The sequence below is a fragment of the Scomber scombrus genome, chromosome 2 (assembly GCF_963691925.1).
Source record: "Scomber scombrus chromosome 2, fScoSco1.1, whole genome shotgun sequence".
NCBI lineage: Eukaryota > Metazoa > Chordata > Actinopteri > Scombriformes > Scombridae > Scomber > Scomber scombrus.
In genome coordinates, this window is record NC_084971.1 from 3,563,418 (window position 1) to 3,580,062 (window position 16,645).

Genomic DNA, 16,645 nt, shown 5'->3' on the forward strand with positions numbered 1-16,645 from the left:
GCTATAATCACCACAGATGGGACATTACCAACATACAAGACTCTGACAATATTAAATATTCAGCACACATGATCAGAACACACGATGCAACATGTGTTACGCACGAACATTAGTCTAAACAGGACATAAACATCTTTTAACCCAACGTGTGATGATATGATTCTATAATCTGCCTGTAGATATGTTTTCCTCATGGTGGAATGAATGAATCACCTTTTTGAGGTGCAATCTGCCCCCTTTTTATTCCCTCATGGCAGCATCATCTGCTGCGAACTAGAAAGTAGCCAGCTGTTGTGGTAGTCTGTGGCCATTTGTATATCCCTTTGTGCTACTAAGTGCTCATCAGCAATCACCATAACCTCCTCCAATCATTAGACACAGAGAGCTGTAGGGCCAGCATCACAGAGATGAACTTCCAGCCAGTTACACACACTGTGGATGCTTGTTGGGACAGAATTATACTGTTAAACATGATGTCTCACTCTGTTTTTCTTTAAGCATTTAAATATTTATGATTCATGCAGCTTCGATGTTTCACCTTATCCAGGTGATTCTCCAGCTCAGATTCATACAGCAATACATGCACAGCCATTATGAGCAGCTGCTAAATCCATGCAGATACAGATGTGCTGTGTAAAAAAAAAAAAGAGAAAGAAATCATGTTCCTATGAGGGCTGTTCAATAAGTCATAGCCATCTCTGACATTCCACTTAATTGGGAACATATTAATATGTTCCCAATTACAGGAAGCCCCTGTTGAGACCTGGATCTAAACAGGTTCATCATAGGTAAAATAATTCAGTTTCATTTGCTAAATTAAGCGATTTACTTTCCCTGGAGGGAGGCTGAGTGATAAAATCTGCATCAGGAGGGAGGAAAAAGAGAGAAAAAAGGGAAAGCTGTGAGGAATAGCTTCTCAGAGGATGAGGAATAAAAGAGCAGCAGAACAAAAATGACTGTGTTACTGACTGCTTTAATTATAGCAGACCATATGGTGGAAAATAACAAATATGGAGAAAGACAGCGGCAACATTACCCTCCATCTCTCAGTCTGGATCCTCAGCTCCTCCCCCTTGCGTGCGGGGTTTCATTTGATCAAATCCTTCAACTTGGACCACTTAGGCTCAGCGCACTTTTTTACAACACTGCATTTGGGCACCGCCACAACTTGCGCAGCAGTTCCTTCTTCTTCCTACAGCCGAGCGGCAATTTACACCCCGAAGAGGCAGAGAGAAGAGTAAAAGGGGGAGAAAAAAAGGACTTCTTGCATCCACAGCATCCTGCTCTGCCGCCAGCTATGGAGAGGGAGGTCATATTTTGCCAAAAGTGGCACAGTGCGCTTTGGTTTTCTCTTTTGATGATGGTGTGTTTATTTCAAGCAACTAAAGCTGAGATAACTTGCAGGTCATGTCAGGATGGAAATAAGTGGCGTGCGCAGGAATTACTGTTGAATTTTAACACACATGAATCCGCAACAGGATTAAATGGAGAAGTTTTTGGACATGAGGACGGGGCAGGGAGATCCGAGGCTGCAGGTGCCGAAAGTCGGCGGCGGCTCCGTTGCGCAGCTGGATCCGCTGAATGCGCTCCAGATCGGGGGGAATACACAGAGCAGAGGCTGAAACGGAATACTGACAACATGGGAAAAGCAAAAGATGAAATTAGAGAAGGCGAGTTTGCCAAGATTAAAGTTTCTCATGTTAAAATGAGTGTGAGTGGTCAGGGCAAGACCGGTGATGGTGATGATGGCGCAGGTCCTGACTCTGCAAGCCACTATAGAAAGCGCGCCAGAAGGAACAGTGATGAGAGTAAAGTCAGATCCAGCGGTTCGGCTCAGAGTCAACACCCAGGAGAGGGCATCAGATCGGCGGCTGGACGCAGAGTGACACGCTCCGAATTGCGCTGGAGCGGAGAGGAGAGGAGAGCCGGTGGCAAGCAGGAGGAGCTAAAACTTAACAGTTCCACATTCGCCTTGACCGGAGATTCATCTCACAACCAGGCTATGGTGCACTGGTCCGGCCAGAACAGCAGTGTAAGTGATTTATGTTCACTTTAAGCATCAAGAGTGCGCAGATTCACACACACGCACACACACACACACACACACACACACACACACACACACACACACACACACACACACACACACACACACACTGGAGGCACATGTGCGCTTATTTTTGGATGTCAGGTGGGAACACGGTTCTCCAGAGAGAGGAGGTAAAGCTGTGCCTGACGAGCCGTTTAAGATGAGTGTGTGTGTGTGTGTGTGTGTGTGAGTGAGAGAGAGAGAGAGAGTCCAAAAAAGAGGCACAAGAAGCTCACAAACTGCCATCTTCAAGTAATCAGTTGAAACTTATATTAAACATTTTCTCACATTTCATACTTGGTTTCCACTCAAATATAATATCATAATAATTTAGTACTAAAAACAATGTTTGTGGGGGGAGAGGTGGTGGTGGTGGTTAGCTCATGAGCTGCTTCAGTCTGAGAGCGGTTGAATTGATGTGGGGGGATAAAGCTGTTCATGTCGAGCATGGTGCATCTCTCTGACCAGAGGGCAGGATTTTTTAAGTAGCGCTGCAGGTTGCCAGAGAAGGTTAAGCAATTTCAGCCTCGTCCTTCCTTTTTTCTGAAGCCGGCTTTCCTGAGCCACAAGGCCTAAAGCGCCTGTGAAGTTTTTCAGACGCTCTTCTCAGCCTATCTCTTGCTTGTTGAACTCGGATCCTTTCATGTAATGGACAGGAATGAGACGGTCAGGGTCTTGTCAGTGAAGTGGTAGTCCCCCCCACCCCCACCCCTTCAACCCCTCCGCCCCCCATGAGGCAGAGAGGGAGGGGGAGAGGGAGGACATTTTCAAGTTCTCCAGTGAGTTACTCAATCATCTGCTGTGGACTTGTGCTCAGTGTGATGGTGGAGCGCACAGCTGAGAACTGAACCGTGATATTCTTTTGGGTATCAACTTGTCTGTATCACCGGGTATTTATCACTGTCATGGATTAAAAGCTGATGTCAAATGTCAGATTGGTAGTCTCTCATCAACATTTCTGATCTGATTTTGTTTGAAAATGACAAAACATGCTCATATCATCATTTTTTACATTTTTTGTGCAGCTGATACACATTTTTATATATGCAATGTACAAGTTTGACCTGCATTTATTATACACATTCAAAAATCTGCATTCATACAATATTCATCATATTCAATAAAAATGTTCTCCTGGAACATAAAATAGTGATTGTGAAAGTGTTTTAATCAAACAGAAGGATTAATCAAGTATTTATTAATGACTGATGGGGAATGTATGAATGTGATTGGTGTAGAGATTAATTATGATCATATAAGTATAAGCATAAATGAATAAATGGTTATCACAGAGCCTTTCAGCCCACGGTGACATCTCAATGTATAGTCTAAAATCCACATATACTGTAAAACCAAAAACTTAGAGGAGGTGAAGCATTTGTGCTCGAAAAATGACTGAAAACTGATCAGAAATCAATCATTTTTCTGTGAATGAAGCTGATAAATGATATTGTTTCAACTCTAAAGTGTACAGGTATGATCTGATAGAGAAGCTCAGCTCAGTATTAGTACACGAGTGATGATGTTCAGATGATGTAGCCCTGAGCTGCACGTGCACGGTCAAGGTTTTCTTTTAATGTGTATCAGCAGCACAAAGTTAGCATTCACTAATTGTGTGGGTGTTTTTTTTTTTACATCGCTTTTGGATGCTGTTGTTCAGGTAAAGATGACATCAAACGTGTCCTTCACCTGGAGTGAGCGCCTACGGCAACAAAAAGGTCACGTTTCCAGAATTGATTATGATTGCACCATTGAAAACCCAACAAAAAGGAGGAAAGTTGGCTTTAGAGTCCAACCAATGACGTTTAAATGTGTCATAATTCAGTTACTCAGTTTAGCAGAAATGTGTGTGTGACTCCTTCTGTCTCCATGGAGTAGAGATGTGTAGCGTGTCTACCGCTACGCTGTAGCTGACAGTGCTGCTGGATGTGTCATCCATGGTGCGACACATTTTATCACTTGTTTTTACCAGCTGCCATTTTCATGCAGCGTTTTTTTGTTCCTTCTTTAAGGGGCAACAAATCACTGATGTAAAAAACAGATGCCAATGTCTTTGTCTTGTGCTGAATCTGAGCCTGAATAAGAACACAAACATGCTTTATGTTGTATCCCCAGTGATAATCTAAGCCTAAATGCATTTTTAAGATTATGTCTTTAAACTTTAATTAGCATGGGGAAGAAGAAACAAGTCTTTGGGCAGCTTAAAAAATGAAAAAAAAACAAAAAAAACAGTGGAGCTCAGTTCAAATGTATTCATTTGCTGCAAGGACTGATATCTCAACATGACTGCTTCTCTTTAGTTAAAATATAATTAGCATGGATTGAGAATTGAAGGCAAACCAACATGATAATCCTTTTTTTTTTTACCTCAAAGTGCAGTCCTGTAAATAAATAAATAAGTAAATAAAAAGTGTGAATGTTTGTCCTCAAACTTCCAGGCCTCCTTGAGTCGATGTCCTGACTGTTCCACAACTACACAGCTCCGTTTTTACACCCACGCCACTTAGCCTTGTCTGTAACAAAACCAATTACAGTCAAACACGTATCACCAGCTCCCATGCCCTCCACTCGCTTCTCACTGAAATTCCATCCGATGCCTCAGGTGTTTCTGTGGGCTTGACAAAATACTGTAGCTCGTGACAAAAAAGTGACCTTACAGGGGAGGAGAGAGGAGGATGGAGAAAAAAAAAGTCCTGAAAATGTCATAATGTTTCCATTTTTCGTCATTTTTCCAGATTTCCTGCTTCTGCCAATTTGTGTTTACCCTTAAAACAAAGCAGCCATCACTATTTAACAGCTCTGTTTGATTTCCTGACATGAATATACGCTACTATAAAATCTCTATTTTCTCAGTTGACGCAAACTCAATGCGTGCGAGAATAAAGAGTCGTGTATTAAATATGTAGAGTTGTTTCTATAAGCAGGAACAGCTCAGTCTTTACATTCAGAGCCACTGTATAAATAAGCAGATGAGTCAACAGCATTCCACAGAGCTACAAGTGAAAGGGATACAGATACGGTCTCCACTGCTCTTAATATTTAACCGTTATGACGTTTACATCGCCTGCATGTCAGATCGGATTAACTCAGATTGAAATGTGAGCAGCAACATAAAAAAAACAAAGGAAAGAAAGAAAACAAGTATGTTGTGTTTATGTACAGTTTCTAGCTGTAAAGGAGATCAAACTTCACTTTGGGCAAAGATTACACTGTAAAACTATGAAGTTTTTTAACATGTTAAGCCATGACCCTCTAAAACTGCCATACCTGTGAAGAACATATGACCTGTGACAAACAAGGATTTACTATGTCATTTGAGGAATAATATATTTGGCGTACCCACTTTACCCACTTTCACTCTGCCTGAACCATTTAGTTATTTCCCTCCAAGACATTTAACAGCTCTTAAGAGAACCGGAGTGAACATTTTGCTTTCAGCTGTGTAGGTGGAAATGCCACTGTGGTTGAGAAACATCAAGTCATACATCTCATTCAAAAAGCAGGACTGTCAAACGGTCAATTTTTAAGTGGCTTTAATATTTATCCCAAAATATCCGTCGTTTAAGTCACTGTAATATTAATCCGGTGATATCCTTCACACATTTTAAAGTAGCTGAATATTTCATTGCGTTAAACTTTAATCGAAAACAGTGTAACTGAATAGAGCTTTGACGGAATCCAAATAATGAAAACAAAATGACTCAATTAGACAAAAAAATAGCTTGCTACATGTTGTCTGCTAATTTCGTTATGTGCCTAAAAAAGTTTTCAATTTCAATTTAAAAATATTTCATACAGAGGCAATGCAAACAGACTGTTACTAGCATAACAATTGCAAAATCATAACATTATTTTATTTGTTCATGGCATTATATAACTTCTTAGGTAGGCAAGATAGCTTGCTACGTGTTGTCTAAATTCATTACGTGCCTAAAAAAGTTATTGTTACATGATTTACTAGCACAAAAGTTGCTAAAACATTATTTTATTTGTATCATCATATGCATCATATGACTTTCCGGGTAGGCTAGCAAAACAAGCTTCAATGCTAATCTAGCATGTAACATGTGATAGACTCGTTCCCTGAGCCTCTGAGGCAGCACTGCTTCTCTGGATGTATGTTCTCTCCAAAAAGTTCATTACCTGCTAATAGAAAATTGCAAATACCCCAAAATGAACTGTAGTTTCAACCTCTAATAAACTGTTTATCCTTAAACCACATCCAGTCCTGAAAGAGGTCCAGCTAGAGATTAAAAGCAATTGAAGATTACTTAACTTCTTTAAAACCAAAATTTGGTGCAGTCGATATGCTGCTTTCAACCCTGTTATTCTCAGTGTGGATTCATGGATATTATTGTTTAAGGTTGTCTGCCACAATGTCTCTTTTGGACACCATGGACAAATTCAGACATTTTTAAAATTTTACACATGATGGCTTTAAATTTAACCAATGCGTTTACTAGACAGCACCCATTTCAACTCAAATCCCTAACTCATCCTGTGTTAAGATGTTGATTAGTAATGAAAAGTCTATCTCTAATTCTTTGAACATTCAACATCTGACTGTAATAGTATCACCCAGCAAACATTTCACCAACCGATCCCTGTTTACTATCATGGAAGCCGACAGAGAAAAGAAACTGATCAAGCAAAAAGCTGCTGAGCTCTCAGAACCAGCAGAGCAGCATTAAGATTCCGAGAAAAAAAGGTTACAGGAGAGTCTCGGCATTGGGCCTGTGGCATATTGCTCAGACAGATGTAAAACATGCACCGGGGCCGCATTATTTACATTATGAAATGTCAGGTATTAAGTACTTTGATCTATCACTCACATGGATCCAGGTTGACATATTGTCCATCAGCCTAAGAAGTTTACTCTCGAGCTTTGACAGCTTCCAGAGACGTGTCCTGTTAGAACTCATCCAGGTAAAAGCAAACAGAAGCAGGTAAATCATAAAATGGAACCCTACCGAGACAACAAGTGGGCTTCAGGTTTTCCTCACACAGACACCACGAGTAATATATCAAAAGATTTTGTCATCAATTAATGAGGAGCCGATCACATGACGCTCTTTGAAGCGTTGTGAGAAACTCGCGTTTGCTGTCTCAGTTGACAGTCTCGCACTACCACTCTAGGTGTGGAGGGAATCTATTTATGCTTGTGTGTTCGTTCTCATAACCATGGCAACCCCCAATTTACCACCAGCCCCCCAATTTGTTTCACCAAAGTCGCATCATTTCTGCTGTGCAGTGGTATTCTCTCTCTATACACCATCAGGCCTTCGTAATTTGCTCAGTGTCAGGAAATTTTGAAGGCTGTCAACGCCACATTGGAGTAGCGGGACGAGCAATAAATGGAATGCATTTACAACCTGCTCATCCAAGATGGCAGAAATCAAACGTGCAATTTGGAACAGACGTATGCTAAATTGAAAAGGATTTGTGCAGCAGGGAGAAGCAGTTAGGTTGGAGGACGGTACGACTCAATCTGTGATGTACAGTGATAGCTTGTGAAGTTAGTAACATGTTTGACACTGACTAGAAAAAAAACAAGTCTTGCTGAAAAGAAGCCAGTGCACTAGATAATTACATTATTTTTGCATCTGATAAATAACTACATGCTGAAATCTTTTTAACCACATTAGAGAACGCTTGCTAACTCTTGTTAATATGAGCTAAAACTATTGTTAATGTTATCTAAAACTTTTGTTAGTACTAGCTAAAACTCTTGTTAATATAAGCCAAAACTCTTGTTAATATTAGCTAAAACTTGTAATATTACCTACAACTCTTGGTAATATTAGCTTAAACTCTTGTTAGTATTAGCCAAAACTATTGTTAATATTAGCTTAAACGCTCGTTAATATTAGCTAAAACGCTTGTTAATATTAGCTTAAACACTTGTTAATATTAGCTTAAACTCTTGTTAGTATTAGCCAAAACTATTGTTAATATTAGCTTAAACGCTCGTTAATATTAGCTAAAACTCTTGTTAATATTAGCTTAAACTCTTGTTAGTATTAGCCAAAACTCTTGTAAATATTAGCTACAACGCTTGTTAATATTATCTAAAACTCTTGTTAGTATTATCTAAAACTCTTGTTAGTATTATCTAAAACTCTTGTTAATATTAGCTACAACACTTGTTAATATTATCTAAAACTCTTGTTAGTATTATCTAAAACTCTTGTTAGTATTAGCTACAACGCTTGTTAATATTATCTAAAACTCTTGTTAGTATTATCTAAAACTCTTGTTAGTATTATCTAAAACTCGTGGTGGGTCCACTGCGTATGTCGCATGCGCCCTAACCACTCGACCACCTGTGCGCCAGATATTAGCTAAACCTTGTTCTGAACAAGGCAAGTGAAAACTACAAATATCAGTAACATTTGGTGATTAGGCTGAACACTGAACTTAAAATCAACATCTTATGTAATCTAATAAAAAACGTTTTCTTAATAGAAAAGTACAGTTGTTTCTGACCAACATCATTAGTAAAAGTCTTTTGAAACTGCTTAATTTCACAGGTGTAAATGTAACTCTTCTATCTTTCTTTGATTTGTACTTTGAAAGAGTTTGCAGAGTAATTGTCCTGTAAATGTCTTTGGCATCGAGTTTGTGTTTGTTGTTGAGAGAACAGACTATTTGTAGTGAGGGTCTGTAAGAGGGAAAAAGACGACTAGCAATTTAGATTTATTTACTCTGGAGGTTAAAAGTGGATTTCAAAAGTAATACTTTACAGACACCATATAGATTGTGTTTTGCTGTTATTCCAAGCATATGTTATTATACAGTTCATTAGAGCTTACTCCTCCATGTTCTCTTTCTAATTGCCTTTACTGTAAACCTCATGAAATAGTTTGAATGTAGTGACAAAATAAGCGAAAATCCATTTTAAGGAATCTTCTCCTTGTACTTCTTTTATAAACATGGGAGAATCTGAAAAATGATAAGCTTTACCAGCTCTACCTATTCATTATGGATGATAGGTATATATAATCCAATACTTGAGCCACAGGTGTTGGTATGTTAGTTGACTCCCTGATCAGCTGGCTAATGGCCACACATTGGAGTACTCCCTAACCCTTCACCCTCGCAATATGTTCCAAGTTAATTTTAGAATCCCCTCAAATTTGATCATGGACAAAAAATTGTAGCACCTATGCAAAAGTATAACATTTTAAAAATATTTTCATTTTTGTGCATTTTGGGCCACTTTGGGAAAAGTCAACAAATTTCATGGTAAGACATTTGCAATGTTTTTACAGCTTTCAAATTTTTCAAATTTGTTCAGCTCAAATTTCAAATTTGAGCTGAACAGTATGTAAGGATTACAAATATTCCTTAAACATCACAACTGAACAGCTTTTCCAGAGACACCTTCCCATCTGAATGTGTTCAAACATCACCGACAATCATTTCTACCTTAGGACTCGGCTGTAACATCGCTTTAAGTAGATTTAGTCACATTTGACGCATGTAGGCATGTTCTATCAACATGCCAGTTCTCCATCTGGAGTGCTTTATTCGCTTAAATCTGTGTCCATGTTTCTTTCTGCCACTTCCCCCCTCTCTCTCTATTTCTCTCCACCTTGTTCACATGCACCTTGAGTCTTGGCCTCACTCATCCCATGTAATGCCGCAAATTACAATGTGAGCTTTCCAAAACAGGTTGTGAATATCCAATTGCAACGCTAGCAGAACCTAATCTGTGTGCTTTCAGACCTGTTACTTAGCACATCCTGCTGAGATGAGAGAATTAAAAGAAGAAAAAAAAAAGAAACCAGGAAAACACACGTTGAAACAACAAACATAACCAAAGCCGCTGTGTGGGCTAAGCGATCCTTCGGGTACGTGCCTGCGAGTGATCAGGCAGGCGGACGCTGTCACGCTCCACTGAGCAGCATTTACTTGCCATCAGGCTGCAGATGCCCATAAACAAACTAGCTTCCCCGTCCCTCTCTCCTCGTAGAAGCAAAAAACACGTGAAACTCTCACAAATAAGTCATTATTTCCTTTAGTCTGAAGTTATAAGCTGTAAAAGTAGTATCTCTGGAGTCGTGATAGTCTTTCTGTAGGCAGGCTCTTGACAAAAAGAAAGGGGAAAAAAACAAAACACTTTGTGGGTAATATGTCGGGGCACTCTCAACCAAGCCTGTGAGGCCTCGGGAATGCACACTTTATTTCAGTAAGTGCCCTTAGATGATCCTGAGAGTATTGCTCCCACCTTTCTGTTTCTCCCTCTCTTCCTCTTTAACCTTTTTTTTTCAGTCATGCAATGACATTATTTTCCACTTGTGTTTTTCTTTTTTCTTTTCTTTTTTTTGCAGCCCACTTGATTTGTGGCCCCTTGAATTTACATTCACTGTCAAGTAGGGAGAATTTAAAATGTAGCGTGGAATATAGAGGATCTCATGAAAGAGGCTGGTGGTTTATGTTGATTTTCCTTGTATGTATGTATATATATATATATATATGTGTGTGTATGTATATATATATATATATATATATATATATATATATATATATATATATATATATGTGTGTATAACAGTGTCAATCCAGTTAAGCAGTAATAGTTAATGTTTTTGTCTTACTCACTCATGGCATTTGACATTCAGCTGAAGAGATGGAGGAACAATAGAATTTACAACAGTAGAATAGCAAATAAGTTTATCAAGTCAGAATAATCTAAAACAATGGTTGAATCTGTTAAGGTTTAGATTTGCTTTTCACTTAAGCAACAAGTGTTATATATTTGCAAAACTCAAAAGAGTCAGTGGATACATGCAGTCACACTAAAAAAGGGGAATAAAGCAATTTAGATTTTTTTTTAACACATCAGGGTATTTGTTTGAGCCCGACACTAAACGTGAGCCTTGGCTTGTGCACCGCGTATGTGTGTGCATCTGGGTATAGGTTAGCTACAGTACATGTATGTACACTGCACACACTGTATTTTGTGTGGTAGCCTGTGACATTAGTGCAGCTGCCCCACTAACCCTGTGAAAGCAGAAGCACTGCAGTTGTGTTTGATTTCCACAGCCCGCACCTTTACCACCTGTAAATCATAATAATAATAATAATAATAATATTAATAATTATAATAATAATAATAATAATAATAACTATCTGTATAGCACCTTTCATACAATAAATGCAGCTCAAAATGCTTTATAAGCAAATAAATTACATACACCAAAGGAACATAAAAGTAGCATAAAGCAGTGTTAAAAAGTAACAAAAAAGAAAGAGGAATGAAATAAAAACTAAGTCAATGTAATATAAGAAGGAATATAAAATAACGATAATTTAAAAATAGTACATAGTAAAAGGAGCTAAAAAAAAAGAGAATAAATGCAATATAAAAGTCAAGTAAAATACAACATTTCAAAAGAAGTTCAGTAGTACATCAGTGTGAAGATGACAAGTAAGAAAAGCATCATTAAAAATGACATGTGACAAATATCTGACGTATTGAAATAATGGTGCAGCCTACTTACTACCTTCATTCTATTTGAGCCCCAAACACTGGATTCCCCCATTCTAAACTCTTACGTTGATGAAATGAAGTTAATAATATGATATGTTGAACCAGGAGATCCTGACTAATGAAACACAAGTAATGTGCTAGGTTGTCAGCTAGACGGATTGTCTCATTCTGTTGTTCGAGTGCATTTTACTTGTGTGTGTGTAGAGTTAGGGCCTTTACACACAATCAGTGTTGGAAGAGAAACCTCTTTAAAGAGTAAAAACACCAATGAGATAGTTCACGGTGCTGCGCATACACAAGAACGTGGTTTCTATTTACAGCTTCACTAGCTTGTTGTGCTACATATCACAACCTCTTGACTTTGTACATGTGCAGCGGTGTCTGCTGTACAAGAACCTCACTTATCTTATGGCTGTTTTTACTCTTAGGAGCAGTTTCTAAACAAGCTACGGTGGCCACAGTCTTCAGGGATGAAGGAACATGTCACCCAGTGCAGCGGTGTGGCTGATGTGCTTTTAATAGTTTTTGGACAATAAAGGAGTTTTACAGCACAGAGGAAGAAGATATATCAGACATTGGATACACACACACACGCACAATTCTAGGTATTTAGTCATGCATTCACTTCTCCCTATATAATAAACACTAAATATTTTACTCACTAACTAATCGTCATCACTATCAGCTGTAGAGTCGCACAACGGGAGTTTTCACATCTTTAAAATGTGAAGCATTGCATTGTAGGATTGTTAGCAAAAAGTAGTGTACGTGTCATGGACGCTACTTTTTTTATTCCATGGAGTATTTGAGGCACCCGCAGCGCTACTATTGGGCCCACCCATTATGGGCCCGGGCCCACCCATTTTGACCCAGCTACAGAGTGAGTAGTGAGTGATTTCGGACACAGCATCAGTTTTCATTTTAGCTGTTCATCCAATAAGCTGCCTGAGGAAAGCTTTGAGTGAAAGCTTCTCAGCCAATCAGCACCTTCTACCCCACATGTGGACTCTTAAGCCTGCCCACAGTAGGGCTGTGCGATTGCCTCTTAATTTCAAATTGTAGATTGTCATTGCTCTATATTGCCAATACACGATTAAATCGGCAAGGGGGGGGGCACGTTTTTAGTTTTTTGTTATAGTGACGTTATTTTTAATGTTTTGCATCACATGCATGCAAAAGTGAGCGACACCGCTGCGCTGACAAGCCGGAGACCATCCAACAATCGAACCAACCAACCAACCAACCAATCATCGACCATCCTACCTACCAACCATCCAGCCAACCAACCATCCATCTAACCAACCATCCAGTCATCCCCCAACCAACCAACCATCCATCCAACCATCTCACCGTCCAACAATCCAACTATTGATCCAACAAATCAACCAATCAACAACCACCTATCCAACCATCGATCCAACCAACCAACCATCGATCCAACTATCAATCCAACCAGCCAACCAACCAACCAGCCAGCCAGCCAACCGCAGCTGCGATATTGTGCTAGCCATCAAATTCTGTTGTTTTTTTAACAAAAGCCATCTTCAGCAAGAAGCCTGCTCCCTTTATATTTTTTATACATTGTCCTTGGCTACTGAAAAAGGGGAATAAAGCAATTAGTTTTTTATTCAACACATCAGGGTATTTTATCAAATTGGAACCTCATCCTAAACTTGAGCCTTGGCTTGTGCACCGCGTATGTGTATGTGTGTACATCTGCGTATAGTTTAGCTACAGTACATGTATGTGCTGTATACTGCAGTACCAGTATCTCTTCACAAACATCACCACACTGTGTTTTTCTGTGGTAGCCTGTGACATTAGTGCAGCTGCCCCTCTACCCCATGAAGTGATTGACACTTTGATGTGAATGATGGTGATGGAGGTGATGGGGTGTGTGGGACTGAGGGCGTGCTGCACACTATTAGGAAAGTACTGAAGCGTGGCTCGGAGGGCTGAGCTGCAAAAGGTGGAGCACGCCTCACGGATCAGATTTCGTTTGGACGTTTGTGACAGGGGAGGGAGCAGATGTAATTTATACACAACCCAGAGTGTATTATTGTAGTAAGAGCAAAGAGTTAAATTTACTTCGGCAAAATCTGCGAAAGTCAGATTTGCAGGATAAGGCTCATGGAAATATACCCGATACCCTCTGACTGCACATTTTCAGTCGAAGGCAAAAGGATTCAATTGCTGGTCATGGTTTATATATTATCTGCTTCCTTTGAAACCTCTTCGCCCCTCGTGGCAATTCAGATTGACAAGGATGATTCTTGCAGCTATAGCGAGGCAGAGGTCTTCTTTCAGGAGGCAGAGAGTCCCATCTCACCCGCTGATCAGGTTCAGAATTGCATGGAACGTTTCTGTGCCACAAATTGAATCCCTGGCAATCTGTAAACCGCAAGAATGTGCCTGAAAGTGAAGATCAGAAAGGTCTTTTTTTTTTTTTTCAAGAGCCGAGCACGTTGACAGAGAGAAGCAGATGAGACGGCTGGTCAAGTTAATTGACCAAGTGTGGTATAACATGGAGGCAGAGAGTGGTTGAAATAGCCCTGAAAGACCCGGAATTACAGAAAAAGAAGAGCAGGCGTTCGATCTATCCTTTTCAACACACAACGCCGCTTGTTGTTTTTGATTAGCTGCTGTGTTTTTTTCTTTTTCCTTGTCTGCGTATGTCACAAAATAAGACTCGAGAAGAGACCTTGTGTTGCCCACTCATGCTCTTGAGACTGACATGGTGCATACTGAATACTTTATGCTTCAAAGTGAAAAACAACAGAGCCCTTTCTTGTTTCTTTGCCTTTACAACAGCCCACACACTTCCTGCCTCTGCATGTGCAAGATGACCCAACATAGCAATGCACAACTCTTTTTAACGAGTCTCTGTTCATTATGATCAATGCATCCTGGTTTCCTTTTCACGAATGCGATCACTTGAAAAAGTACAATGCGAACAACGCTATGTCGAACTTGTGCTGAAATGTGCTTTCTGCTGGTACTTGCTGGATGGTGAAGTTCACACAATGTCTCTTTTCTTTGTTGGCTGCCAAGGCTCTTAGAGGTTCTTAAAGGCTGGTGTAGGGCATTAATTGTGGGTGCATGAGTTTGTATTTATGTGTGCCTATGCTCTAGCAACAACTGCAGTACTGCAAACTAATCTAACTCTAAGTACAATTAAGATGTGGAAATCACCCTTAAAAAAAAAAAAAAAAACATTAATTAAAATCAGCTGTTTTGAATATTCCTAACCTCCATTCTATCAAGATCATTATAAAAGTTTCAAATAATTGTCTGCTACACAGTCTTTGTGGTTACTTTTAATTAAGATCTAAGAAACATGACTGTAAATTCATCAAGCACATATTTAAAATGCTTATTGCAGTGTGTGACTAATAGGTGAGTGAAAGTGGAAGTGCATAATGCCACATTAGTGCTCCAAACACAACACAATGAATTTGAATTGGTAATGTGACAGTCAGACAATCCAAAAAAAAAAAAAAAAAGAAGAAACACCTGACGCTGATCCTGTAATTATGATGTTTATTGATGGAGAGATCAGACGGAGAGTCTCAGTACAGAGTTGGATCATTTTCACAGCTGTAAGAGATATTCCCCGTAGATTGCAGAGATTCAACCCGGCTGAACGTCAGCATCACCTGACGGCTTTACTGTTTTACTTTGGTGCACCATCTTGCTGAAGAGAGCATGAGCTAAGATAATGATGTCAGATGGAAGGCAAAGCAGGGTTAACCCTTTACCCTAGGCTATTTTCACTTCCTTTATGTACCGGCTTGTGTTTTATGTAGGCATGTTATATATTGTGATTTTTAGGAAGAATTGGGTGATTCAGAAATTCCACAAATCACTGGTATAATACTTGTTCTAGGAAACTGGATGGAATAACCTGTATGCTTAGTTTTTTACCTGTACATCCACAGAGTTTCAGCAGACCTCACAAATCAGTTTATAGATGATAGAGAAGAGTGTCATTGTCCCAGAGATGTAATGTTACATTCAAATTGTACTCAGAAGTTGGAATTTCTATGTTCCCAGTTGCAAATTTCAACTGGAATGCCACCTGAAGTTGACTCGGAAGGTCGGAGGAGCCTCACCAGAGACCTTTGTGTCTCATTAAATCAGTCGTACACATAGCGCTGTCCAACTTCTATCTGTGGACATGCTGCTATGCTGTTTGTATGAGCAAAATACAGCGAAATGTGTTCGTATCAACTGGTATTGCGATCAATGGGTAACCTGGCTAGAACTGGTTTTCTGACTTCTAAACTGGAACGATTCAAACTTGGTCATTCCCAGCTTCGACTTCCGAGGTTGTGGAACGCAGCATAACAACAGTGTCGGTAGGACATTCTGAGCCTTTTGTCAAAAAACTGTATCGATAGTGTAAAAATAACAACCTAATTTTCATGATTTTTTGTCACTATTATTGTTCTGTCTTGTTTTGGTTTTGTCTTGGCCTTGGAGTGATCAAAGTGAGTATGCTGTTCGTTCACACTGGATAAATGAGAAAATGAAGTTGAGCGTAATATACATAATTTTCCTTTTTCTTATTATGCATTTCATAAAGGAAATGGAATAGTTAGTCAATAATGGTTGGATGGATGGTGCTAAAATAGATTGAGAAAACAGAACATGTATTTAATATGTGCTGTCTATTTGTGAAGTTTAATTGGTAGTGACCTTCCAACATACCAATTTAATTTTTATGCAACGGCCTCTTTTTTTTAGCTTAAGATTATTCACATTTTTGAATATTTTCCTCTTAAAGTCATGCTGCTGTAGCTACCAGCGGTTGCTGTTGGCTCTGTTACTATGGATGTTCATATAACAATCACTTGGTCGACTAAGTTTTAGGATTTATGAGTCAGGTGCTAAAGGTCAAAAGCATTTAATTACAATTGACCCCTCTTTCTTAGTCTACATACATTTATCATAGTTTCTAGTCTCCAGTTCCTTTGACAACAACTCAGCAGCTTTGTGACCGGTTTTGGTCTATAGTTGAGAGTTGGCTAATTTATACATGTTTTATAATGTATAAATGA

The 16,645-nt window shown here is 39.3% G+C and overlaps 1 protein-coding gene across 1 annotated transcript in view; it reads left to right on the forward strand.

Moving 5' to 3' along the window:
• The first annotated feature begins 1,282 nt into the window (after nt 1-1,282).
• LOC133988371 (VPS10 domain-containing receptor SorCS1) overlaps nt 1,283-16,645 on the forward strand; it is a 177,171-nt gene continuing 161,808 nt past the window's right edge. Inside the window, 1 exon segment of the mRNA XM_062428007.1 lies at nt 1,283-2,032. Coding sequence (XP_062283991.1) covers nt 1,298-2,032 — 735 coding nt within the window. The 5' untranslated portion in view covers nt 1,283-1,297.